At 37.7% G+C, this 27,472-nt stretch overlaps 1 protein-coding gene across 28 annotated transcripts in view; it reads left to right on the top strand.

Annotated features, from left to right (window-relative positions):
• Positions 1 to 27,472, top strand: part of PARD3 (par-3 family cell polarity regulator) — a 562,402-nt gene that overhangs the window by 280,562 nt on the left and 254,368 nt on the right. For 5 of the 28 annotated variants that reach the window (XM_084876589.1, XM_084876591.1, XM_084876586.1 and 2 more), the window contains exons 13-17: positions 3,302 to 3,490; positions 5,946 to 6,116; positions 13,242 to 13,392; positions 20,543 to 20,732; positions 26,990 to 27,051. In XM_084876589.1, the coding sequence (XP_084732715.1) occupies positions 3,302 to 3,490; positions 5,946 to 6,116; positions 13,242 to 13,392; positions 20,543 to 20,732; positions 26,990 to 27,051 (763 nt within the window). Of the gene's footprint in view, positions 1 to 3,301; positions 3,491 to 5,945; positions 6,117 to 13,241; positions 13,402 to 14,775; positions 16,463 to 20,542; positions 20,733 to 26,989; positions 27,142 to 27,472 lie in introns of those variants that run through there. The other 23 variants (XM_084876590.1, XM_084876610.1, XM_084876606.1 and 20 more) reach the window with 7 other exon arrangements.

Below are 27,472 nucleotides of genomic sequence, written 5' to 3'. Positions count from 1 at the left end.
ATCACTTCATTAGAATAAAAGATGCTCTAATCACTCAGAAAATTCTAAGGGTTGGCCGGCTGGCATGACCCAGCATTTGAGAATCTACCTATTGATCCAGGAGGTTGCGGTACGATTTCTGGTCAGGCCACATGCCTGGGTTGTGGCCGCAATCACCAGTAGGGAGGATACAGGAGGCTGTTCATCACTGATTCTCTCCCATCATTGATGTTTCTATCTATCGCTTCCTTTCCATTCCTCTCTGAAATCAATAAAAAAATATATTTTAAAATCGTTTAAAAAAAGAAAAAGAAAATTTGAAGGGGTTTTGGAGCTCTGTGTCAGTACCAAAGGCTAAAATATTAACAGGAATCAGATTTCACAAGTGATAAAATAATATTTCACAAGTGATAAAATATGTGCTGAGTCACTTATTTCTTTTCTGAGCCCCATATCAGCAATTTTACTCATATCTATAATTTTATGGACTCGTATATATCAAATCCTGTTTCTTTGGCATCTCTTTACTATTTTGTACACTCACCAAAATTTCCATATGTTGAAGCTCTGATTTCTCTCTCTCTCTCTCTCTCTCTCTCTTTTTTTTTTTTTTTTTTGCTACTTAATATAATCAACATTTATTTATTCTGTTAGCAGATGCATTGTAGACTCAGAGTGACCTGGGGGTCATACTGTTGTTGGGGAAGAAGGAAAGTTGGGCCTTGTTGGGACTTGTGTCTGGTTTTGCTGTCTCACTGCAGATAGAAGGATGTGTCTTGTCTGCTGTTCTGAGGATAATGGGAAGTAAATAGCTTGCAAATTGCCTATCCTGCATGTTCTTTGGTTTTAATATGCTCAGTAAAAATGACCTGTATATACTGGGCATTCAAAGGGCAAAATGTCAATAGAGTAATGAGCAAAGAAAGACCTGACTGGTTGCACTGATGGAAAAAATTACTTTAAGTGTACATGTATGTATATGAGGGACATGATTATGTATATGGTTTGAAGAGCAAATTCTATAGAAAGAATTTGATTCAAGAAACTTGATAAAGTTCAGAATCTGTATGAAATAATAATTAAAGTGAAAGAAAATTTGCTCCTCCTTTGTATCAGAATGAAGAGATCCTTTACTTAGAAGACTTTGCAACAGTTCTCTGTAATGAAGCATTTAGCATTCTAAATATGTGATAAATGATATCAGTATAATAAATGTGTGGCAATGGCATCAGTATATAAATATGTGTTAATGATATCAGTATACTAAATATGTGATATCATCAACATATTTATGTTATCAGTATACTAAATGCTATCAGTATTTTGATGTGAGTACTTAATGTTTATTTCTCTCCAATACCTTGATTTTATTTGAGCTATTACTATTCATATTTACTGTGATACCAAAGTTTATTTACTTTGTATAATTAATGTAGCTTCTGCTCTGTATCTTTACAAAGCTATTCTTATTTTATATCTTTATTCTATAGTTTTTCTGTTTTAATATTAGCAGTACTAGTGGCCCGGTGCATGAAATTTGTACACAGGAAAGAGGGGTTCTTTTAGCCCAGCCTGCACCCTGTCCAATCGGACATCCCTCTTATAATCTTTGACCGCTGGCTAACCTGCCTGCCTGGCCTGCCTGCCTGCCTGCCTGTTTGCCCCTAACTGCCTCTGCCTGCCTGCCTGCCTGTCTGATTGCCTCTAACCCCTATGTCTGCTTGCCTGCCTGCCTGCCTGATCACCCCTAATTGCCTCTGCCTGGCTGCCTGATCACCCCTAACTGCTCACCCCTGCTGGCCTAATCTTGTCCCCAACAGCCTCTGCCTGCCTGATCACCCCTAACTGCCCTTCCTTTGCCAGCCTGATCTTGCCCACAACTACCCTCCCCTGCTGGCCTGATCTCGGCCCCAGCTACCTTTCCCTGCTGGCCAATTTGGTTCTCATTGGTCAGTTTCTAAACCAGTCAGTGTCAAAAGCTCTGCCTCCTAGGCAGCCATTGGCTCCTCACAGTTCACCCAGATTTGGTTTTGATTGGTCAGTTCCTATGCATTTTTTGTTGATAGAATATGTCATCTCACTGCAATTAATTAGATTAGATTTTAAGCTTTCATTTCTTCCTTGCTGTGTTAAGGTGTGCAAAAGTTTATGTAAGTTAAAATATATTGTATTCTAAAACAGTCTTTTATGCCTTGATGACTGCAATTATGGCATTAAAGCTTGTATATACAGCTAATTACTTAAACAATATCACTTGAAAAATTCCATCTATAGTATGTGAAAGGTTAACAATGGGTGGTACTTGGGCAGGCTAAATAGCCATCTCAGAGAGTGGATAAAGAAAAATTGAATTTATTTAAAGAAGGGATAAAGGATGGTATAACCAAAGGTTGCATAGCATCAAGCCAAGGGGACACGGGGTCAGTGATGGTAGCACCAGGAGCTAGAGTTTCATCCTTCCCTGAAGTCACTGGTGGGAGGTGCTTGTGAGTGGGTCTGGGAGGTGAGCTGGTGGGCTTGGAATGTGGATGGAATGCAGGTGTGCCATCAGGTGCCTTCAGGACAGTTTCCATTCCTTTACACTCTGACTCCTGGTGTCCAGCAAGTTTTTCCTGGTCTTTGTTCTCCTATGTCAGGAAGCTTACAAATGGCCTTTAAGGATGTATCTATAGTCCTAACATTATATTTGGTACAGTTTTGTGAAAAATCTTCTCTGCATAAAACTATTAATAGCATTGAAAGTTCCTAATGAAAAGCAAGGGACAAATGAGTTATATTTACTTATTTTGATTTGTATATTGTTTTTCTCCTGTGGTTTAGAATATATACAGGATGAGGCAAAAGTAGTCCATAGTTTTTTGTATTGAAAATAATACAATGATTAATAAATAACTCCGTTCCATTTACTTTAAACTGTAAATCTACTTTTGCCCCACCATGTACAAACAGAAACCCTCCTGCCTCTCTATTCCCCCCGCCACTCCCCACCCCTTCCCCCCCCCCCCCCCAAAAAAAAAAAAATAATCCCCAACTCTAGGAGTATTCATGTTTTCAGTCCTTTTCACTATATTTCCCCTATCTTTCTGATAATCTGTTTTGGGTTTGTTTCAATATTTAAATAAATGCTGCATATAAATAATAACTGCTGTCCCCAGGAATCCTTCCAAGGGGTACAGATGCACTGCTAGTTTGGATTTTGTCATGGAACTCTGGTGGAGATGCTGTGCCTGTTAAGATTAAGAACTGCTCATTATCCCTTTAAAAATATTGTGAGGAAGAAACATTGGAATATAATATGCTTTGCAATTTTGTTCCCTATTAGAAAGCAGACGAAGAGGATGTTGTTCTCACACCAGATGGCACCAGGGAATTTTTGACATTTGAAGTTCCACTTAATGATTCAGGATCTGCAGGTCTTGGTGTCAGTGTCAAAGGTAACCGGTCAAAAGAGAACCATGCGGATTTGGGAATCTTTGTCAAGTCCATTATTAATGGAGGAGCAGCGTCCAAAGTAAGCAAATGTCAACTTTATTGAGCGTATGTCCATTAACAAAATCTTTAATTTTACCTCTATATCTATTTTGGAAATGTATACACTGCAGAGGAGGACAGACTTTCTATACCTCATAGATTGTGTTTCTGAGGCCATTAGTTAAATTTGTGAGACAAAAGCCAGATTAATAGGAGAAAAAGGTTAAAATTTTATTGAAGTTAATATTTTAAATTTTATATATATTGGGGCTCTACAGAAAAGAAGTGTAAACTGAAGAAACAGTGAGACTTGGAAGGTTATATTCCATTTAAGCAAAGAGCAATCAATACATCTTATCTAATAAAAGAGTAATATGCAGATTAAGCATCACTCCACTACGCCCACAAGCCATGCCAACAAGCCAATCAGGAGAGAGAATGCAAATCAACCCATCAAGATGGTTGTGGCCACAGAAAGAACACGTGGGAGGCTTGGGTTTCCCCAGCAATGGAGGAAGCCAAGCTTTCCGCATCCCCTGGCTATGTAGGCCTCCGCTTAAGGCTACAAAGTTTCAATTATAGAAGATAAATAAACCCCAACAGAAATGGCTGTTGCCATGGAGCAAGCAGAAGACTTGGCTCCTCACCAGGCTACAAAGTTTTAATTGTAGAAGATAAATAAATCCCAGATACCAGGGCCTCCGTTTGGGTCACCGGGGTGTGTGGCCAGCCTGCAAACCACCATAGCCCCCTCACCCAGGCCGCCTCACGCCCCAAGGGAACCTCCACCCTGATCAGGGACACCCTTCAGGGCAAACCAGCTGCCCTTCACCCATACACCAAGCCTCTATTCTGTCTAATAAAAGTGTAATATGCAGATTGACCATCACTCCAACACACCAGATGGCTGCCCCTATTTACGGTAGTCAAAGATCCTGCCCCCAGGTGGACACAAGATGGCCACCACAAGATGGGAGGAACCAGGCCTGCAAAGGAGGGCAGTTGTGGGTGATCAGGCAAGCAGAGGAGGGCAGTCATGGGGGACCAGGCCTGTAAGGCTGTAAGGGAAGGTAGTTGGGGGCAATCAAGCCTGCAGGGAATGGCAGTTAGTGGGAACAGACCAGCAGAGGAAGGAAGTTGGGGACAAACAGCCTGGCAGGGAAACAGTTATATATCAATCAGGTTGGCGGGGGGGGGGGGGGGGCGTTGAGGGGGAAAGGTGATCAGGCTGGCAGGCAGAAGCGGTTAGGTGCATTTAGGAAAGCAGGCAGGTGAGCAGTTGGGAGCCAGCAGTCCTGTATTGTGAGAGAGATGTCTGACTGCTCCTTTAGGCCCAATCCCATCAGCATAGGGTCTAAACGGGTAGTCGGACATCCCTTGAGGGGTCCCAGATTAGAGAGGGTGCAGGCTGGGCTGAGGACACCCCCCTCCCTGTGCATGAATTTCATGCACCAGGCCTCTAGTTGTGTTTAATAAAAGAAAAAGGGGTTTGGGCTTCTATGAGCTGTAAATTTTGGGAAAGTAATTATATCTTGGAAACTAATGATAGATAAGGTTTATTTTGTAAGGTTTGTTTATGCAGACTATTCTTTTTGCCATCTATATCTCTGGTTGTGAACATTGTCCTTCTTTCCTGGTTTGGGAGAAGTGGGAACACTTTCATAAAGGAAATACATGTCCTTTGTTCAGGCAGAAGGGAGAGCAGAAAACACTTGTTGTGTCTGTCATTTCTCAGTTGCCATTAGCTCAGAATCCTTATGCCAGAGTGGTATATTTTGTGTTGGCATATTCTGATATTCTATAGCACTTAATGAATATTTTGTTTGTGGGGTTTCTTTTCCATAATATCCTAACCATGATCAAGCAACTAGAATAAAAATCAGTGATCTCTCACTTTGGGTTGGTGTCCATGGCTTCAACTACTTTGTCTCACATATTTTACAATCCATAATTATTCTAGTTAAATTAAGATAATCTATGCAAAGACCTAGTTTAGGTTCTGGCTTTGATCTGCCATAAAATAAAGGTTTATCTTTTCTTTTCTCCCTTACTGTCTATGGATCATTTATCCTATTTCCCAGTCTATAGAAAATTTCCTGGTTGTTTGTTAAAAGGGCACTTGTCTCTCTGCACTTGTCTAATAGCCTTGAGCTTTGGCATGTGTTGGGTTGTAAATAACCTTGTGGGTGTCTCTGGAAGGAATAAAGTAATCACTTTGAATCCTTTGAATTAGTATGCTATTTTGGTAAACAGATTATGATAATGACTTGATTTACAAATGTATAAATGATTGAAATGGACAAAGACTACAGTGACTGCTTGGACAATATGCTAGTACTCAACTGGGAAAGTCCATTAGGATTAAAGTCATCCAGTCCCCCTGTCTCTTCTTTTTTTTTGGCATTGTTTTTATTTTATTGTTATTATTTTTTTTAAACTAAAATGAAAGCAACTTTTTTTTACAATAGAGTTGTTTTTACCTGTTTTCTTCTCAGGATGGAAGACTTCGGGTGAATGATCAGCTGATAGCAGTGAATGGAGAATCCCTGTTGGGCAAGACAAACCAAGATGCCATGGAAACCCTCAGAAGGTCCATGTCCACTGAAGGGAACAAGCGAGGAATGATCCAGCTCATTGTTGCAAGGCGAATAAGCAAGTGCAGTGAGGTAAAGAACAAATAAATGAAGAGACCAAAGGCATTTGCATTTGAAATCATAATAAGACTTAGTTTCAGTCCTGACTTTGTACTGAGCATAGCAAGTCCTGGGACTTTTCCTTGAACCACTATAAATTATCTTTGCTTGCTGTGGTTTTATTGTTTTATCAGTGAGTTGTGATGTGTTTTCGTAGTCTGTGGCCAAAATATTCCTACTTGCACATTAGTATTTCTGTTGCCAACTCAACAGATAAGATGGGGATCTTCAAGGCACCTTTGGCTGACATCATACCTTCCTTCTCAGAGCCAACAATTCTATTCTATTAAACAATGTTGTAGCTGGTAGGAAGAAACAAGGAAACTAGAGTTGTTCGTTTTTTTATCAAAAATGGGTGCCTCTGACAAAGCCCCTTGATCCTTTGGCATTGTCACAAGTATGAGCCTCCACTTCTATCTGCTACCTCCACTTCCTCCTTCATTATAAGGTTAACTGTTTTTCCTCTTGAGTGCCTGATTTTTTAGTTATATCTATTATGTAATGCATTCTTAGTTCAAAATATATGCTGTGTTATGTAATTAGGGGTAGTAGGAATATTATGGTCCTGTCTTCCCAAATAAATAAAAACATGTTCTTTTTTAGCAAGGCATTTGAAAATTAAATGTAAAAATAAATTTATATATATATATATATATATATATATATATATATATATATATATATAAAATATATTAAAAAAACTAATATTGGAACCTTAAACAAATTTCATAGATCTATTGTAAATTATGTGCCATCTATAGAATAATTAGGACCGGATAGTTTATGAAGAACAGAACTTACTGAAAATGTAGTTTATTTTTATTGATGCTAAAATTTCCATATTTTTAAATAAAGTAAGAAAAAATTACTAACAAATCATGCATATTGAAAATGCTATCAGAATAGCTTGTGCTTTTCTTAATTTTAAAGTCTATGTTTAATAAGTATCTAAAGCATGCTTTCTAGGTTGTGATGATTACTTATCTGATCCTATAATACAATCATTTTTTGCAAAAAGTATATATATATATATATATATACACACACACACACACACACACACACATATATATATATATATATATATATATATATACACACACACACCCTTGAACTCAGTGGGTAGTCAATGTAGAGGCAACCATGTTTTGAAAGGTTATTGACCATTGACTTGCTTTTGTGTTATTTTTTAAATGGAGAATGAGTTAATAGTAATTAAATTAATTTTTATACCAATAAGGAACAATGTAACTGTAACTAAACATCGCACAGTGGAAAGCAGTATGATGTAGAAACATTCACTTTTATTATATAACTAGATGCCCAGTGCATAAAATTCATGCACTTGGGGGTGGGGGGTGGGGGGCGTCCCTTAGCCTTCTGAAGCATTACTAGAATATAATGAGTTATTAGCCAGATTGAAAAGGGTTAATTCCGCTCAGTGGATAGAGCCACAGGTTGAGAACCACTAGCAGGGTTGCCTAAGACCATCAGATATTTACATTACAATTCATAACAGTAGCAAAATTAGTTATGAAGTGGCAACAAAAATCATTTTATGGTTGGAGGTCACCACAACATGAGGAACTGTATTAAAGGGTCACAGCATTAGAAAGGTTGAGAACTACTGGTCTAGAGTATTATTGACCCGTTCGTGGATGGAGTCTCCTCTCTAGGTGTCTGGTTATGTGGCTCATTCTCTAGCATGTTGGCCAAACAGAGTAACATTCACCTCGACAAGACACAACATAAAGGGAACAAAACACGAATGTATCCACAACACCGATAACCCCAATATAAGTGACCACCAGAGAAAAGAGAATTGGGGGAGAGTAAAGAGAGCACAAATGATATCACAGAGAGAAAAATGGGATGAGAGAAAAGAAAAGGGAAAAAAAATTATATATATGGGGAAAACACCAGAGAACAAACAAATAAACTAACATAAACACCAAATTTTCAGTAAAGAGGGTGAAGGCAGAATCTTCTATACAGAAAGTAAGGTTAATAATTGGAAGAATATGGGGAAGACCTCAGTTCACTCTAGAGGAAGTAAAAAGAGGATGAGTTGATAAGAAGAAAGAGAAAATAATAATAATCCTATTTAATAAAAGCATAATATGCAAATCAACCAAATAGCAGAATGAGCGGTCGGTGGGATGTATGGCTGGTGAGGAGGTGGTGCCAGGCCAGCCAAGGCATGTGCCAGTGGGCAGAGGGAGGGAACAGTGATTGGGGCCGGTGGGGTGGGGGGTGGGGAGAACGACCAGTAGCAGTGGAGGGGCGATGGGAGTGAGGCCAGATTGCGGCTTAGGTCTGCTCCCCGGGAAGCTGGCCTATACTGTCAGTAGGACATCCCCTGAGGACTCCTGGACTCTGAGAGGGTGCAGGCTGGCTGAGGGACTCCCTCCAGTGCACAAATTTTTGTGCACTGGGCCTCTAATAATAAATAAATTGATTTAAAAATAGGATAAAAAAATAAAATAAATTAGAATTATGGAAACAATGTGAAAAGAAATAGAAAGAAACAAACAAAAAAGGAAAATAAAGAAAGAAAAAAGATATAAAGTAATAATAAAATAAAAATGAAAAAGTGAAGTGTCCTTCCTTTGGCTGGCTTAAGATCCCACTCTTCTATACTGTCTGCGGTTTCTGTTTCCTGTTGCTCGGACTGAGGGCCTCTCTTCAGGCCAGTCCCTGTGGACTCTCAGGGGCTTTTCAGATTTTTTCCCTTTATACCGCTCAGGGTGGCTGCATTGGTCTCCTGGAGTCTGCAGCGAGGGGCTATCTCTTTAGGAGAAAATGGCTGCCTAGTCCAGCTTGTCTGGTCTGACTCAGCACCAGACTCATGGCCACCTCTCCCGGACCCTCCTCTCCCCAGCGCCCCCTCAGGCTCCACAAGTCCGCACCTCAGCATGACTGAGTGTCCGCATCAGAAAGGTCCTGTGAACTAGACTCAGCGAAGTAAGCAAAGACCACAGAGGGGGGAAGACTGCGCCTCTGGAGCCCCTCTTCCAGCACCGTGCGGTCTGGGCAGCCATGCTGGATGCCCCTCTGGGCTCAGTCTGTGGTGACTATGGGCCCAGATCTAGAATCCCCTGCCCACCTCCTTTCCACAGACAGATGCTGTGCCTGTCCCAAGAGGCCAGCCTCTGTGCCATGTTTCCTTTGACCCTCTGGGATCGGAGGTCTTGCAGTTCTCCCAAACCCTGATTTACTGTCCTCTAGGCAGTCTCTGCTCCCCGCTGCTAATTGTCTCACCAGCTGTGTCTACTTCCCCAATTCGGGATGGATGTTGTTTGATTTAGTTGCTCCTTCTATCTTCTCTGGGACAAGGCTCAGGACACGTCCATCTATTCCGCCACCATTTTGTCTCTCTCATGTTCCTCCTTATGCATGTGAGTGGGTCTCATTGACTATGAATGTTTTGCTCAGGCAATTTGTATTCTGATGGTATTGGGATGTAGTATATAATGAAAGCACAGATTTTATTTATTTATGTTTTTATTGATTTTAGAGGGAGAGGAGGGAAGGAGGGAGGGAGGGAGGGAAGGAGGGAGGGAGAGAGAGAGAGAGAGAGAGAGATATGAATCCCCTGCACACCTCTCCTGGAGATCGAGTCCACAACCTGTGAATGTACCCCAACCAGGAATCAAGCTGATGTCCTCTTGGTGTATGGGACAATACTCAACCCACTCAGCCACACCAATCTCGGCAAAGCACAGACTATTATCACATTTATGCTCTGGGTTTGCCATGTACCGGTAGAATAACTCGGGGAGATTCCTTCACCTCTCTGATCTTGCTGTTGTCCACATGGGGATGGAAAGAAAGTTAAGTGTGGTCCTGCATGAAAGCAGGACTTGAAACTGGATCCTAAACGTCCTGCTACTGTCCTCCCAAAGCTAAACCCTGTCTATTCATTGTTTTCTGTTCACGTATCCTTTGGATGTATTTTCTCAATGCATAATTGAAATCTAGGTCATTTTCTTTTCATTTCAACATTGTTCAGTTCCATCAACTTGAAAGGCCTGCTTCCTTGTGGCCTAGTGTGTATAAGATCTCTATTAACCAATTTAAGGAATCTCTGAGTCATTGATTTGGGATTAACTTTATTCATCTCATTATTCAACCAGTGTGTGCTCTGTGTCAGGCATTGGGGATAACAAGTTAAGTCCATGATGACTGAAATATCGAATAATAAGATCGTGCCAAATACTAAGTAGGACCCACTTTTAAATTTGTGGAAGCTGGTGAGTGCCATATGACCAGCTTTTCAGTGTTTACAGTCGAGATAGTGGGATACATTTTTTAATTGAAAGACATCATTCAACCTGCTATGCATACTTTAAACAACATGAAATTTTACTAAACCCTACAGAAATTATATTAGTTTTATATAAGAAACCAAGATTTTAATTTTTCCTAATATGAAGAAGCTATGTATACAATTAAAAGCATATTTATTGGACAATATCCAGTTTTTTGTTACTAAATATCATTTGTTATTTCCTGATTATAACAACAATATATGATCATTTGAATATCTTTTTAAGGAGCATATTATTCATATTATTTTTAGATATTGAGTTCATTCCCAATTTTTATACCTTTTTAAATAAAGTTCTGAGAAATATTGATTTCCTTGAATTTTTATTATTCACTTTGCTTATTATTTTGTAAGGTTAGTGACAACAAAGTGAGATAACTGGCCTGGTCAAACGTATAAGGTATTTTTTGAACAGTCATATATACTTTATATTTTCACATTACTTTAGGAAAAGACGGCATCACTTTACACTGCTACACATTGTTATTTTGCTTCAACCTGGAGCTTATTTGTCTTCAGCAGGTGTTGAGCTTTACCATTTGTAGGGATGGAGCTCTGAACGGAATGAAGCGGGGTTGATTAACGTTTTTGCACTCTAAACAACTAACGAAAAAGTAAAAATTGCAGTTCATTTCTCCTCTTTTCTAATTAAGCTTAATTTTGATAAAGTTTTGCTATAAGGAGTCTGAAAGGGCCTGGGAGCAGCCTGAATTGTAGAAAGGCCTGGACTGCTCTCCCAGGGCCACCAGGCTCTGCCTCCTCCCTGAGAGCTGAGTGCCACTCTGAGGACACTTCTTGTTCTTAAACTTGTTTTCTAGTACACTCACACAAATCAGCAAAATATTTGAAGTCAGGTTTTGTTTTGTGTTTTTGTATTTTTTTAAGTAAAAAGACATTGTATCTTCTGTTAAATATTTATGTAGTAGTTCATTGATTTCTCCATTTAAATCTGTCTTTTGAGATGTAAATTAGATGTGGTTAGGGAGGCAGAGGAGGTATGTACTCTGTTTCAGGGAAGTGGTCAAGTTGGAAGTTCTATCTGATCAGGCATCTTACTGTTTTTCTCAAAAAGCCTGCATGGACAGTTTTTAAAATCTTATTTTTATTTGACTTTGTAAAATTCTAAAGTAGCCTCTTGATATATTTAGGACTTTCTCATAAGGAGCTTTATAAAGATTTTATCATCTAGAAAACTGCAGTTATATAGTTTAACTATTTGTAAAGCAAACTTTAGGATATCTTATGATGAAATAAATTGTTGCATAGCAAGTGTGTCTTGTGTGTAGAGCACCTATTGTATAGCAAGTCTTTAATGTATATGCTCATTTAAAAAATTCAAATATACTTGTTCTTAAAGATTCCAGTATTTGTTTCATTTGCTTTTGTTTTTATGTCTCCAGAGTACCTTGGAGTTTAGCCTTATTATTCTTTCAGAAAATATTCTCTTATTCTTATACATCAGAGACCTTGAATATTTCATTTACTTTTCAGAAAAGCTGTCAGTTGTAATCTGCAACTTAAAAAAAAACAAAAAACAACTAATAAAACAAATGCTCATTTCACAATTTAAACCTTATTGAGTCTAATTCACTCGCGCTGTGAGTTTATTTTTCTCCTGCAGTTTGACGTGCCTCAATTGTAATTGTGTTGACCCTCCAATGCATTAAATCTCCCCAGTGCTTATCCGACTGGGAGAGATAAGTCTGCAATTCGGAACTTCATTAAATATCTCATTTATATTAAACAGATGATATCTTCTTACAGAAATCATAATTTGTTCAGGCAGCAGAACTGCCACAGTGGGGTTTCATCTGTTTGGAAAATGCAGTCTCCTTCCAGCTTCGCTGTGTTGTGCTGGGCCGCCCTGCCTCCCAGGCACTCTCTGCCTCTGGCTGCAGCCAGCACCAAACATCCTAAGATATTGGTCCCTGGGTTAACCTCAGAGCCCACATTGGGAGGAGTGTGGTTAAGTGTGCTTTGTTCTTCCGTGAAGAAACGTAACGTAGGTTTTTTATTAATATTATCTTTATAGGGAATATGACTTACAAGGCACTGCTATTTTAAAGAATGCCACATGTAATTTTATTCATAGTGATAGAAGTTCACCCACTGTATATGTTTGTGAAATACACATCTTTGCCTATTTCGTTAGAATATTGTTTGTATTATATTAAAGTGCTTTTCTCGGTTATTCACTGTCTCATGCTTAAGATTACAATGAGAGAATAGGATGGTTATTCTTAATGTCTAGCAGAAGAAATTTAGGCTCAGTGTATTGTTTAAGATACATGAGCTGACAAGTGATCTTTAAGTCTTACAGCATGAGTAGTAATTATACCAGCACACACAGAGACTGTAGGTGTAAAAGTAAAATTTAATTTCCAGCTTCCATTCTGATATTGCCTTGTGCAAAGCAACATCTTATGAAAAACTTTGAATTAAATCTTTACAAATTGATTTCAAATAGATACTAACAGTCAATCTGAAAAACATAAGCAACCAGATAAGTTTTTTTTTTAAAAAAAGCTTTTAATATACATATGTTTCCTCTAGTGGTTGAAATCTGACAGAACTTAATGGGAGGCATGGTGGAAAGTGGCCCAGAAAGTCTGTCATTAGGCAGAGCTGCCATCACAATTATTATGGTATGTGGCGAGGAGTTAGTTTAGTTGGTGCCAAGTTGGATGCTGGCCTTGGACAAGTTGTTGTAATGTCCCCGTGCTACTCACGGGCCTCCAGTCCTGACTCCCCTGTCCCCTTCTCTACAGCTGAAGTCACTGGGGAGCCCCTTGGCCCCTGAGCTGCCCATTGAAACTGTGCTGGATGATAGAGAACGAAGAATTTCCCATTCCCTCTACAGTGGGATTGAGAGGCTCGATGAATCCCCCACAAGAAACGCTGCACTCAGTAGGATAATGGGTGAGTCAGGTAAAGCTGTTCATCACATCTTATTTTTATGCTTTAACTGGTTCACACAGAGGTTATTAATGTAATATTAATGCAAAAGAGGGCCATGTTTTTCAAGAGGAAAAGGGAAGAATCATTATAATCACTCAGGAAGGGTTAATATGAAGAGAGTAAATCAATACATTGCTTTTTAAAAGTGAGTTTTGGATCCTGTAATGTAGGAAGAAAAATAAAGGGATCCCATAGAAATGTTTTCCAGTGATCAAGATATTTTTAGCTTGTTTGAGATAATAAATGAAGCCGAGTTTTTTAAAAGATCAAAATGTAGTGGTTTATGGCAAGGAGGCTTCACGGTAGTGCTGTTTGGAGGGAGAGGAAAAATATGTATGTGTATATAAGATACCCACATTTATTTTGTTTGCATTTAATTGGAGAGTACCATTTTTTCTTGCATCTCTACTATTTCAAACCTTCATTTTAAATCCTAAAACAAGGTTTTTGCATCCATTGTTTGATTCAACACCGTGCTGTGTACATGGCCCACTGTGGGTAATGAGGTTGTGCACATTTGCTCTGCAGCAGGGTAACTTCTACTAACAGACCCAGTTAATAAGACTTATTTTGCCACGTGACTGTTTGGATGTACAAGGAGTTGCTCATCTTGGTATTACCTTGGGAGTTTTTGAATTTAAAATATAGCAAGCTGTTTTCATTAAAATGGCAACTGACATAAAATACTTTTATTGCTGGTATGTTTTGCTAATATGAAGTTAAACTCTAAATTTTACTCTATTTTGAGTACATTAAGTATAGATTTAGTACATTTAAATTTTCCATTATGGAGCTTCATTAGAAGGATTTACTTCATTCATCAGTGGATGTTTATTGGCAAGGCATTGCATACACACTTTTGTTATTGATACAAAGGAATACAAACAATCTGTGCTTTCAAAGAACTTTCTGCTGGGCATGATAGGAAAATACTTAAACATGACTGCTAGAGTTTTCTGTTGTTCTTTCTCTAATTCCTCTAGCTTTCTAGTTTGGAAAAATTGCTAAATTCTCATTTATTTTGTTACACATGGAATTTAGACATGCCAACTGTAGTTTTATTTTGTCACCATTCTTCCTTTCCCATGGTTGGCTTACGTGAAAGCAGAGGAAAATGATAAAGATATTGTACACCTTTCAGGTGACAGGCATCTCACATAATTATCACATTAATTTATCACTGCTGTTGGATTTTCCATACTTTCTTGGATTTGGTATAAAACTTTATCTTTGCTAAATACTTTTTTATTGATAAAAGTTCAGACCCCTTGAGAGAGAGAGTGCATGTGTGCCTGGATCTGTGTGCATACAAAGTGATATGCTGTAATTTCCCCTCTATTATAGGAACATAGGACTTGCCATACTGAATCAGACCATTGGTCCACCAGTTCCTGTAACCGGCGTCCTGCCTCCAATCCCTGATGCTTCAGAGGAAGGCGAAAAACTAAACTAAAATACAAACCAAAAACCAAACAAAATCCACCTAGTAACCTTTTGAAATGCTGTATATTTGGGTTGAGGATTCCTCCATTTTCATTATAGTCTATTGCCCTGATTTTGTTAGCTATGGATTCATGAGTATGCTTACTTTTGCATTGTCATTGGCATTGTTTTCCATTCCCTCAGATAGAGATGTAATGGACTTTTAAAACTTTATATGCTTCCCTCAAGATAGTAACTTCCCTCCCAGCTCTGTGCTTTGTGAAATACTGTGCATGCCCTTTGGGCTGGGGGGTGACAGACTCTTCACATTGGATAATAGGTCAATTGATGTTGAATAATTAGATATTTTCTTAAGACAATATTTTTATATGTTGTACTGTAATCTAGGGATCCCATTGAGTGTTACCCTGAGAAATACATGTACTTAATGTGATTTATTTTTAGTTTTGAAAATCTGAGAATTCCTCAGTCTTTGTCAGCCCCTATTTCAATAGCATTGGCCCTAAAACACAGATATGCTTTAAGTCAGTTCCCCTTAAAGTTAGAAATCCTGAAAATCATGTTACCTTACAACAAAACAGGTTACCAAATATAAAATATTAAGAACACCGAATTTCTATTCATCTCTACCAATACCAATAGAATTTATTGATTTGCAGAGTATCTAGATACATGGAAATTTCTCAGATCTTGCTTAGTAAATGCCTGTCTTTTATGCTTTTAGATTAACTCCTGTTAGATAATAGTGGGGGTGATGGTATTTACTTCTTGATCAGTTATTATTCTATTAGAACTTGGTATTGAAATTCTAGCTGACTACATTATTTTATGCAAACAGGATGAATTTTCACATAAAATATTTCTTATGCAGGCCTGACTCCAGACCAGAATGACTTTGAGACTTTCTGACTCATATCAATGGGAACATATCCTAGGAAATAAGCTCCTAAAAAATAGATTTAAAAAGGTAGAATTGTTAGAAATGGAAGGATATCAGATGCCATCAGCCACACTTTCCCAATTAAAAAATAAAGGAATGAAATCCCAAGATCCCATGGTGATTTTTATTTGTTTTCTGGGGAATACTGAGATCACACAACTTGTGACATTCATTCTTTATTCCCATCAATTTATAAGTACTCACATCTTTAAGTAAAAATCATTAGACAGTCTCTAAAATCTATTCCATTTTGGCAACCACTGTGATCTAAAAATCAAAGAAGTCAACCTTTTAAAACAATATTAGAAATCATATAGTCCAACCTCCTTATGTTCTATTTAAGAAATTATAGACCAAAGAAGTTAAGTGACAAGTCTGAAGCTTTATAGTTTCTGTGCTTCTGAACCAAAATGATGATGTATATTTTTGAGTCATGAGTCCCACATTACCCAAACCTATTCCATCTCCTTAGCTTTTTAAAAAAAATTCTTTATTGATTAAGGTATTACATATGTATTCTTATCCCTCATTGCCCCCCACCCTCCCACTCATGCCCTCACCCCCCTGTTGTTTGTGCATCTCCTTAGCTTTTGATAAGGTCAACCATATTTGCAAACAAAGGTAAGATGTCTCCAAATGTCATTCCTATTGGCTGACTTTCTACTATTGTGCATTTAAAAGAGTCATCCTGGACTTTTATCACAAAGAAATCTGCAGTGAGTCTGCATAGGATTTCTTTATTTTAAAAGCTTTAAAAATATTTTACAAGTTTTTAGACCATCCTAACTAGTTAATAATAACAGTACTAGGCATAGCTAACTTAACCAATATACTTATTTCATAAACTTATTGTACAAGCTGACATTTGGGAGCATTGAGCCTTAAATTTTTTCCAATGTTTTAATCTGAAGAATTTTTCTATCTAAAGTAAAAGTGAAATCTGTTGTATCCATTTTAGAATTTAATCTTAGTAGCTTTTATTTTCACACATTTGTGGTGAATTTTTTTAAAATGTTAATATTATTTCATCTTGTTAGAAATTCAATATAGAAAAAAATGGAACATTAATATTTTATTGTGAGTCAATCACTGGAAAAAAATTTTCTCATTTCATCTGTTTTTTATATCACATATGGCATTGCCTTCTATGTAAATGTGCCAATGAATAAATGTTTAGTAAACAACCATCCTGCATCCCATTGTTTCCCTCCTCTTCAGAATATTGACTGGTTGACATTTTAGTTTGTAGTTGTTAGTTAACTAGTTGAGGACAAGGGAATATTTATCCATCAAAAAATAGATCAAAGGCTTCTCAAGTCATCCTTCAAAGGTTTCACATTTATGATGTGCCAAATATAGCGAACGTAATTAAGAGGTATTGACTAGGTGGAGTTTGGTACAATATGGTGTTGATAATTTAGTCATCCATTACTCCCAAAATGTTCCTGGAGTTGGATTCTAAAACTATACTCCTAGCAAGATGTTAAAAAGTAGAATATTGATGGAAAATATGAATTCTCAAATTTTAAAAGATATTAGCCTGCAGAATCATGGATGAGAGAAAATAGCCAAATTCCTATCTCACTATTAGGGAAATTTCTTGCCATTCATTTATGTATAATTTTTTTTTTAATCACTAAGGTATAGTATTGCTACTAAAAATGTCTTATGAAAAAGGATTGTCATTTGAAGAACCATTCAGTGTTCGATATTGATTATTAGGCTGTCAGAATAGATTGTATAAACCCAAGAGTTTTAGTTGTATTAAAAATGAGTTTACAGTAATTATACCATAGTGTTTCCTTCCCATATATTTTGCCTGTGTGGGGTTTTGGCATTTAATGCTTTAACACATGCCTTGTCAATTTCAAGCTGTCAGGGAAAATTCAGGTTTTGTCATTCTGTACACTTTTGGAGGGAAAAGTATGTCTTGAGAAGGAAATATTTCTTTGGGGAATAGTGCTAGGCTGTCTAAACCTTATTTATGAATGATATTTTATTGAACAGATTTCTGTCTTTTTGCTAATATCCTAAAACTCTAGTGGGAATAAATGAGTGACTTGAATTCAAGAAAGGCAAACAATTACTAAATATGATTTATATTTTTATTATGAGTGTTCATAGAGGTTGCTAGTTTTTATAGTTTGTCAAAATGAATGCAAATCGAATCAAAGTAGAGTGTTTTTCTTAATAAAATGCCTAGTAGAACTTTTAGTGAACATGTAGTAGTTCTATAATAGAGTAGTTTATGCTAAATAATGAATGCCTCTGAAATTTCTAGCAAAGTTGTTTTTGTGGGATATTCTGAAAAAAAATATATATATGACTTAATTTTTGCTTCTTTGTTGAAATGTCTGGTATTATTTATATTTTAGAAATCTTTAAAGACCATTTGACATCCCAAAATTTCCATAATAGTATTAAGACAAACATTATCATTTACTTCAAAATTTAAATCTAAGACTGATGTTGAAATGTTAATAGACTTTCTATACATTGCTCTTGTGCTATTTTAAGCAATCCTATCTAATAAGAGGGAATGTGCACATGCCGTCACAAAGATGTCGGCACACACAGCCAATAAGGAGGAAATATGCTAATTGACTGCCACACCCTCAAAGATGGTAGCACCCAGTCCCCTCAGCTCCACCGTGTACCTGACTCCATTGTACCCCAGTCCCCTCAGCCCCCAGCTGCCCAGGGCCAGCCCAAGGCGCAGGCAAGCCTTGGCTGTCAGCTGCCCAGCCGCTCAGGGCTGCCTAAGGCTCAGGTAATCAGGGCTGGCCAACGCCTGTGCTGTTGCCATTGGCAGCAGAGGTATGATGGGGATGTCACCTTCCCCTGATCACTCCTCCACCCCTGAGGGCTCCTGGACTGTGAGTAGGGCAGGCTGGACTGAGGAACCTCTCTTGCAGTGCATGAATTTTCATGCACCAGGCCTCTAATGCTTTATAATACAGGAAAAGTGTACTTATTATTTTTATTGGTATTAAGAACTATTATAGCTGATTTAACAGCTTTGGACATTGGAGTTAAAAATGAGAGTTTTCTCATTCTCTTGTAAGGTGATGGAAAAATTGTCTATTTTCCTTGCTTTGTTGGAAAAGCCAGGCCAATGGGTCCAGATCATCCATGCTACAGATTTCTGTGCACATGGCCTCCCACAAAGTATTCATGTGGATCAAAGCTTGGTCCACAGTTCTTCCTCATAATTATGGCACAAGGTTTTGGAAGTTAGTCAGAAGAACAATAGGCATTTTTGGGAGGAAAATGGCATTATTCAGACCCCAGCTTTCTCTTTAAGGTAGGGGTGTCGAACTCAATCAGAGAAGGGGCCAAAATCTAAAATCCAGCCTAAATCGCGGGCCGAATGATTTACTGAACAGTCATAAACTGACAATGTCATAAACTGACAGCGGAGTGCAGTGATGACAGCGCGGTGCGGGCCACATTGCAAGGCCTGGCGGGCTGGATTTGGCCCGCGGGCCTTGTGTTTGACACATGTGCTTTAAGGGCCTGGAATCATAATTTTATCCTAAGAAATGTAAATTCCTGTCACGATGATCTGTGAACCTGAGCCAATTTTCCTGAAAAATACTAAGAAGTGTAGACAGTTCTTACCAAGAACACTATATCCTAATTGAATAAATCAAAATTTATAGGCTCCCTTGTCTTAGGCTAAAAATCTCTGGGCAGTCAAATTCTTGTTTGTTTTTTTTTTCGTTTTTTTTTTTTTTTAATCCTCACCGAGGATAGTTTTCCATTGATTTTTTTAGGGAGAGTGGAAGAGAGAGGGAAAGACAGAGAGAAACATCTATGTGAGAGAAACACATCAAATGGTTGCTCCTGCATGAGCCCCAACCAGGGCCAGTGCTGGGGGAGAGCCTACAACCGAGGTACTTGCCCTTGACCAGAATTGAACCTGGGACCCTTTGGTCCGCAGATCTACGCTCTATCTGGGCCAAACCGCTAGGGCTCAGATTCTAATCTTTACTTTTCTAGATCAATTGTGCCATCTTCCCCCAAATCTTTGATTCTGTATGTGCTCATCTTTGAAGCATCACTTTAATGCACAGTGGGCATTTCTGCTTCATGCATTGAATAATGATCCTGTCGATGAAAAAGACCTTATTAATCATTCAAACCCCAACTCGGATGTTAACTTTTGTTAAGATTTGGAGCATCCTCTGTCTCTGGTTACCCAGGCAGTAACAGTATTAGAGAATGCTACAGTACTTACTGCACGTCATTCATAGCACCAATCAGTCATCACCTTTTAAATGTCTCCTTCTCTAGGGATTGAACAATTTAGGAGCAGAAATTAAGTCTTTCTTACATGCCTGCTACATGAATGAATGGGTGAATGGTTGGTGTAAGTCTGCAGGGCTTCCCTCTGAGTTTCCTGATAAAAAATTTCATCATAATGTAGAAACTATGTAGCATTTTCACACTAGAAGACATTCTAGAGATCATCTCTGCCTTTATGAAACTTAAAACCAGAGAAAATGAGTACTCACATCAGAGCTACATAGCCCTGGTGGTAGAGAAAGGAATAAACCTGAGGTGTCCATTTGACATTCATCTATGAAAAATAAATTGCCTTAATTAAATTGTGTTCTATCAGGTTGAACAGATGTTTAGAAATTTAGATTTTTTTTCTGATGTAGCAAAGTATTAATACACATTAACAACAGGAGTCTAGAATTTTTTTTTTTTTTTATTTGACAGGTAAATACCAGCTGTCCCCCACAGTGAATATGCCCCAAGATGATACTGTCATTATAGAAGATGACCGGGTGCCAGTGCTTCCTCCTCATCTCTCCGACCAGTCATCTTCAAGCTCTCATGATGACGTGGGCTTCGTGACAACAGACGCTGGCCCCTGGGCTAAGGCTGGAATCAGTGATTCAGCAGACTGGTAAGTTCACACTCCAGGGAATGGAAGACATTAGTGAATTACAATAACAGTTTATCTGTTTTTAAAAGATCTATCACTGAGCACAGTTAATCTATTTTTTTTTTTTGGGGGGGGGGGGACCCAGTGTTCTATTTTCATGGTTTGAATACCCTTATTAGTTATCATTCTTTTAATAAAAAAATTCCTCAAAACCTATGAACTTGCCCAATTGTTTTAGTCTTTGCAGGGCTGTATAGTAATTTAGCTAAAACAATAACAAAACTACCAGTAATTGGAAAACCCTATTCGTTTGTTAATTTACTATTTATTGGTTTTTATCAGTGTCAGTTTGATGAATTGTTTTTCTATTAAGTTAAATACATTTTAAGCAAATCTCTAAGGTAACTCAAAATTTTGTTATAATTAGATGACCTTGGCCAAATTAATAGTTGATACGTTCTGAGAATGGGAAGATTTATTTTAAGAGTGCTATAGCTAAACTATTTATTTTTCATGGGCTTTTATTTTTTTTCCCTAATTGAATTTATTGGGGTGACATTGGTTTACAAAACCATACAGGTTTCAAGTGCACAACTCAATAAAACATCATCTGCTCACTGCATCGTGCATCCACCAACTTTTACCCACCTCCACCCCCACTTCCCTTTGGGGGTTCCCACTGTTTTCTGTGTGTGTGTGTGTGTGTGTGTGTGTGTGTATACACACACATATATGTTTTTTTTGGGGGGATAATCCCTTTACCTTCTTTCACCCAGTTCTTGCTTGTAGCATTGTAACTTTGGGGTAGTCTGATGCAATTTTTTTTCCTCCTGTATTTTTTAAATTGAAGTAAGCTTTTGATATTATTGAGAAAATGTGTGGTCCATGAATGTGAACGTGGGTTTTAGTTTGCATGCCTAGCAATTATATAAATCAATAAACAATAGGAAAGTGCTGCTTCTCGATGAGCTTGTAAGATTGTAGTGATAATTAACACAAATGGTGTGAAGCATTAAACCAGAATTTTCTCATTGCCCTTTCTCTGGGATCTTTTAGGAATACATCAGCAAAATTATATTTTAATGCTAGTGGCTTAGTGCACAAAATTTGGGCACATTAAAAGGTAATTAATTAGAGGAAATACTTTAATATTGCTATTTGTCCTTTCTCTATAATAGAAGTGTCAGAGATGAACGGAAATTAGTAAAATGTATATGAAAATAATATATAAATTTATTAATAAACTGGGTGGGAACACAGGCAGGCAGTGTCACATTTCAGGCCGGGAACACAGGCAGGCAGCATCACGTCCCTGGCCAGGGACACATGCAGGCAGCATCATGTTAGTGCTGGGCAGGCCTGCACACCTCTGCCAGGGGCGGCCTCCAGGCCAGGCCATGCAGGGGCCGGCTCCACCAGGGACCAACTCGGGCTGGGCCGCAAGGAGGCCCTCCTGGTGATGGCAGTCCCCACCCACCGGCTCCTTCTGTACATGCCTCCTGCTGAGCAGTTGTGACATTATGGTGTCCTGGACAATTTGCATATTCCTTTATTATTATGTGGGATTATAGTATTGTTCCTTCACCACTTACCCATTTCTGCTTCCTCCTCTTCCTTAGACTTGCATCAACATTAAATATTAGATAGGAAGAGTCCTGGTGACTGGCATTTATTTGTGTTAACATTTTAGTGATGACCTTAACAAAATGAATGACCCCTGCAGTCCTCTTCCCCCATTCCTCTCATGAGCTCATGAAAACACATTCCGGTCATGGGTCAGTTCTCCTGGGTAGTGTTCTTTGGGAACAATCTCACCTTTTATTTGCACCCTTGAAAAGTCCATATCTCTTTTTTTCTCTCCTCCCCTCCCTTCCCCTACTATCTTCTTCTTTTTCTCTTTCTCTTTCTCTTTCTTATCTCTTATCTCTTTTTCTCTCTCTTTCCTTAATTCTCTTATTGAAGCACAGGATTTAAAAATGGACCTCTAGCCCAGCTAGTGTGGCGTGGCTCAGCAGTATATCATCGACCCAGGAACCAAGAGGTCACTGGTTTAATTCCCCCATCAGGGCACATGCCCAGGTTGCAGGCTCAATTCCCAATAGGGGGCATGCAGGAGGCAGCTGATCAATGATTCTCATTATTGATGTTTCTATCTCTCCTGTTCCTCTTCCTTCCTCTCTTTAAAAATGTATATATATATATTTGAACTCCACAGATGCTTTTACATTTGCTGCTGGAGAGTTTATCTTTCTGAAGTGAGAGCAACAACAGGGAAAAGCATTCATCTTAGGGACAAAAGCCTTTGAATCTCTACCATGATGAGAAATTGTGATGGTAGCAGAGGAATAGTTCCATCGGGGTCTCTGTGTTGGTGAAAGTATATAAATAACTAGCAGGGATTAATTGTGGCATTATCTTCCCTGAAGAAATTCCTGAAATGGCGAGGACTTGTATGGTTTTTCTCTGGGGGATGTGGGGCAAAGAAAACAATATGAATAAAGGGTTATCTAAACAAGAATGGCAGCTGTTCTGAATCACAGCAGAAAATGTAAACTTTTCAACCTGACAATATCTCCCTAATCCTTGATGAAAATGTTATGAAAACAAAAGGGAAATAAGACAGGATTAATAACTGGAATTTTAATAACATTAGGGGTCAGGATATGGTTACATTCTTTAAAGAGTCAGCTGTTAGTCCTGAATTCTGCTGCCCTGTTTATTGTGTCTGAAAGCAGTTTAATGGGTCTATTGATAGGGAAGAATTAATATGTCATGGTTTAAGAATATTTAGTTATATTAAGACTCATTAATTCACTAACTCATTTGACATTTTAAATTGTGTGTGTTTACAGTTAACTCTACTGGAAGGATTACTATGTCAAATAGCTAAAATTTTAATTTGTTAACTAATAGAATATATTTTTTTCAATCCATTAGTTGATTTAGGGAACATTAACAATGGTTTATGGGGAAAATAGTATATCTAATTTTAATGACAACATAACTTTAGAGGATATAAATTGGTTTATGAAATATGATAATAAGTAGTTTTCAAATAACATTACCAATAACAATTTATATTTCTTTGAAAAATTTTTACCAGTAATTTTATTAAAATTGTATTTCAAATTCATTCTGTTCATCAATTTGATGCCTTATTGGAGTTCAGGTTTTAAAATATTCCACATGACACTAAAACAAACAAACATGCAGAATGGTTGAAGAGATCAACTTTCAACATATGAAAAGTAATTTTATTGAAAATGTGTTATTTTGAGTTTTCCATTACTGGATTTTAATTATATGGGTTTTAATTTTTCACTTCTAGGACTGTATATTTAAATTGGGATGTATGTGCTTTGGAAATTGTAAGCATAGCAGTATCTGAATACTACTATGTAAGCATAACACACAAGCATATATATTTAAGAAACATGCATAAATAATGTACAATTTTATATATATATATAATGCTCACTATTTCTGTACATTCCTATATACACATTGCAGTTGACCTTTGAATATTATGGGTCCACTTAACGTAGATTTTTTTTTTAATAAATATTGTACTGCTTCCATCTGTGATCAGAAGTCTGCAGATACAGAAGACTGTATGATTGCTGTACACCATTTTATATTGAGAACTTGAGTATCCATGGATTTTTGGTACTGGAACCAATCATGGATACTGAAGGACAACTTAAGATTTTGGGGATTAAAAACATATGGATGTTTGACTGCTGAGGGGGTGGGGGGACAGTTGGCTCCAGAAAACCCAGTGTTGTTCAAATATCAACTGCCTGTAAGCATCCTTGGATATGAATGGGCACATAAGGCTTCAAGATAAAGTTTTATAATATATGTTAAAAATGGGAAGAGTTAGTATAGAATATAAACAAAATAACTTCACTAGTGCATATGTGTATATGGTAGTGTTTTACAAAACAAAAACAAAAATACACTGTTATTGCCTTGGGCTCACCCCCCAGTCTCTGTGGGTATGACCTTTTTCAGGGCTTGGGCCAGGACAAGGTGAGGCAGGGTACTTGCCCAGGGTTCAAATGCTTACTCACTCGCAGGTTCCAACCCTGAACTTGCATGGTCCTGAGAGTGAGTACTGCCTTAAATTCAGAGCCCTGGGCACTTACCTTGCCTCATTTTAGGGGAATTCTTTGTATTTGGTGGAAAAGACTGAGAAAGAGTATTCCTTGTGTGGTTTTTAAGGATCCTATTTCCATGATCATATTTAGTATTTCCTTTTTAATCTGAGAAAGTCTTTGTTGGGCAATAATAAGTTATTTTGTATAGGGTTTTGCAGTTTACAAAAGGCTTTCACTTATGTCATTGAATTCTCTCATGGGCCTTGTGAGATGGATGAAGCAGCTAGTATTCTCTCTATTGAGCGTAGGACATGCGGGTAATACATTTCAGTTCACCTAGCCCAGTGGTCGGCAAACCGCGGCTCGTGAGCCACATGTGGCTCTTCCACAAAATACCACGTGTGGGTGCACACATACAGTGCGATTGAAACTTTGTGGTCAACCGCAGAAGTCGGTTTTCGGCCTGGGTGAGTCTATTTTGAAGTGGCGTTAGAACACTCAAGGGCCAAAGAGCCGCATGTGGTGACCTAGCCTGACATGAGAGCATTTTCCTTGGTGTCTTCCTTTTCACCAGTTTTGGTTTAGCTACTTTGTAAGAGCTAGTTATTTTATGCTCAGTAAGTTGTAACTTAATATCTTAAAGATATCCAAACTAGATCACTATCCTTTTCCCGATATGGAGGATAATTCTCAAAAAGGGCTCGTGAAGCTTGCTTTCGTCAGGAGCATAAGGAAGGTTGTCATAAACCCAGTGACATAGTGGAAGTGGCCCCCTCACATTCCAGTGGATTAGTTAACTGGGGAGGCAATTCTGCTACCTGGTCAGATAGGTAAGGTGGCACAGCACTGACACAGGAAAGCTATTTATTTTCTCAGTGTGCCAGAGGAGAATGATTTTCATTGTATGGGCTACGCTCAGAAAACCTGAGATGCTTTTTAAAGTCTTTACAGGTTTTTACAAATAGGAGTGATTTCCTATCATCCCTGCCACTTCCTTTGGGAAAACACATCAAAATGTATCCTGTTCCAATGGTTTGCCATACACTTCATCATCTCTGCTTCAACCACTGTGTTGATATGACCATATCAAATGTCATCTAGTCTAAGTCATGCTTTTCCTGACTTCCTCAAATACTGTTTATTCTCTCAGCTATGCAGCCACAGCTTCTGCTATATATTTCTTGTTTGGCATTTTTCTTAGGAGATTTGAGATCTTTTTCTTTTTTAAAAAGATACATTTTTACTGATTTCAGAGAGGAAGATAGAGAGATTAAAATATCAATGATGAGAGAGAATCACCAATCGGCTGCCTCCTTGCATGCCCCACATTTGGGATCGAGCCTGCAAGCTGGGCATGTGCCCTGTGAATTGAACCATGACTCCTGGCCATGCCGGTCAGGCAAGATCAGAGGTCTTTTGATTTTGGTACCCAGTAGGAGGCCTTAATCAGAATAGGTTCTAATAAAGATTGTTGAGTTGACATTCTCAGTTGATTAAGTATTGCAGAGAAACTACATCCTTATAAAACTACCGTTTCCCCGAAAATAAGACAGTGTCTTATATTAATTTTTTCTCCCAAAGTTGCGCTAGGTCTTATTTTCAGGGGATGTCTTATCTTTCCATGTGCTAGGTCTTATTTTCGGAGGATGTCTTATTTTTGGGGAAACACGGTAGATGCCAATAAGGTGCTTTTGTTTTGTTTTTTTTTGTAACCCCAGCTAAAGGATATGTAAGAAGACCAGAAAACATATCTTTTTTAAAACTTCTATTCATTTTCAATTTATATAGTTACTTGTTTTCTGTCAATATTTATATTAATATATGAAAAATTTCCTGAAATTTTTAATCATTTTAATGTCTAAAAGACACAAGGCTTATTTTTGATAATTATTTAAAAATAATAATGTATTGTCAAGTAGAGTGAGGAAAATGTCAGAGGGGAGTAGAAGAGGAGAGAACTCACATGGAGAAAGAATTACTAAATTAAATGTTGTATTTTTCTATTACTATACAGTCACAGTTTAAAAAATGTATTATTTTTGTGTATTTTAGTTGAAATGTTTTTGAGGAATATACTTATATACACACTCATATACACAGGTATATATGACCTTTCCTAAATGGAATGTCTTTTACTTTTAGTAAATATGTTTATGTTTTTCTTTCTTTTCATACCAGCTCTTTGAGTCCAGATGTTGATCCAGTTCTTGCTTTTCAACGAGAAGGATTTGGACGCCAGAGTATGTCAGAAAAACGCACAAAGCAATTTTCAGATGCCAGTCAATTGGATATCGTTAAAACACGAAAATCAAAAAGCATGGATTTAGGTAGTGAGTACAGTCTCCATGAATCTTTATCTATATAGATGCTTTCAGATTAAAATTGATAGTCCTAAATACATGTTGTTTACTTGGAGCAATAGAGAAATGTAAAATGTGATAATTTGGCAAAAATTAATTTTTCTCTGAGTTTGACATAAACATATTTCTCATAAATGGCATGCTTATATAATGTGCAATATATCAATATATATGTTTTCTAATGAGAAAAGAAACAAACACATATGCATATCATGCTGTATTCATATATCTTTATTTGAAGCAATGAAATGTTTTAACACTGGCTGTTTAAAACCAATTTCATTGAAATAATATTTGTTTG

The sequence above is a fragment of the Pipistrellus hanaki genome (genome assembly GCF_964339955.1).
Source record: "Pipistrellus hanaki genome assembly, chromosome: 1".
NCBI classification, from domain to species: domain Eukaryota; kingdom Metazoa; phylum Chordata; class Mammalia; order Chiroptera; family Vespertilionidae; genus Pipistrellus; species Pipistrellus hanaki.
Note: the sequence above shows the minus strand (reverse complement) of the source record. Positions and strands in the feature narration are given on the sequence as shown.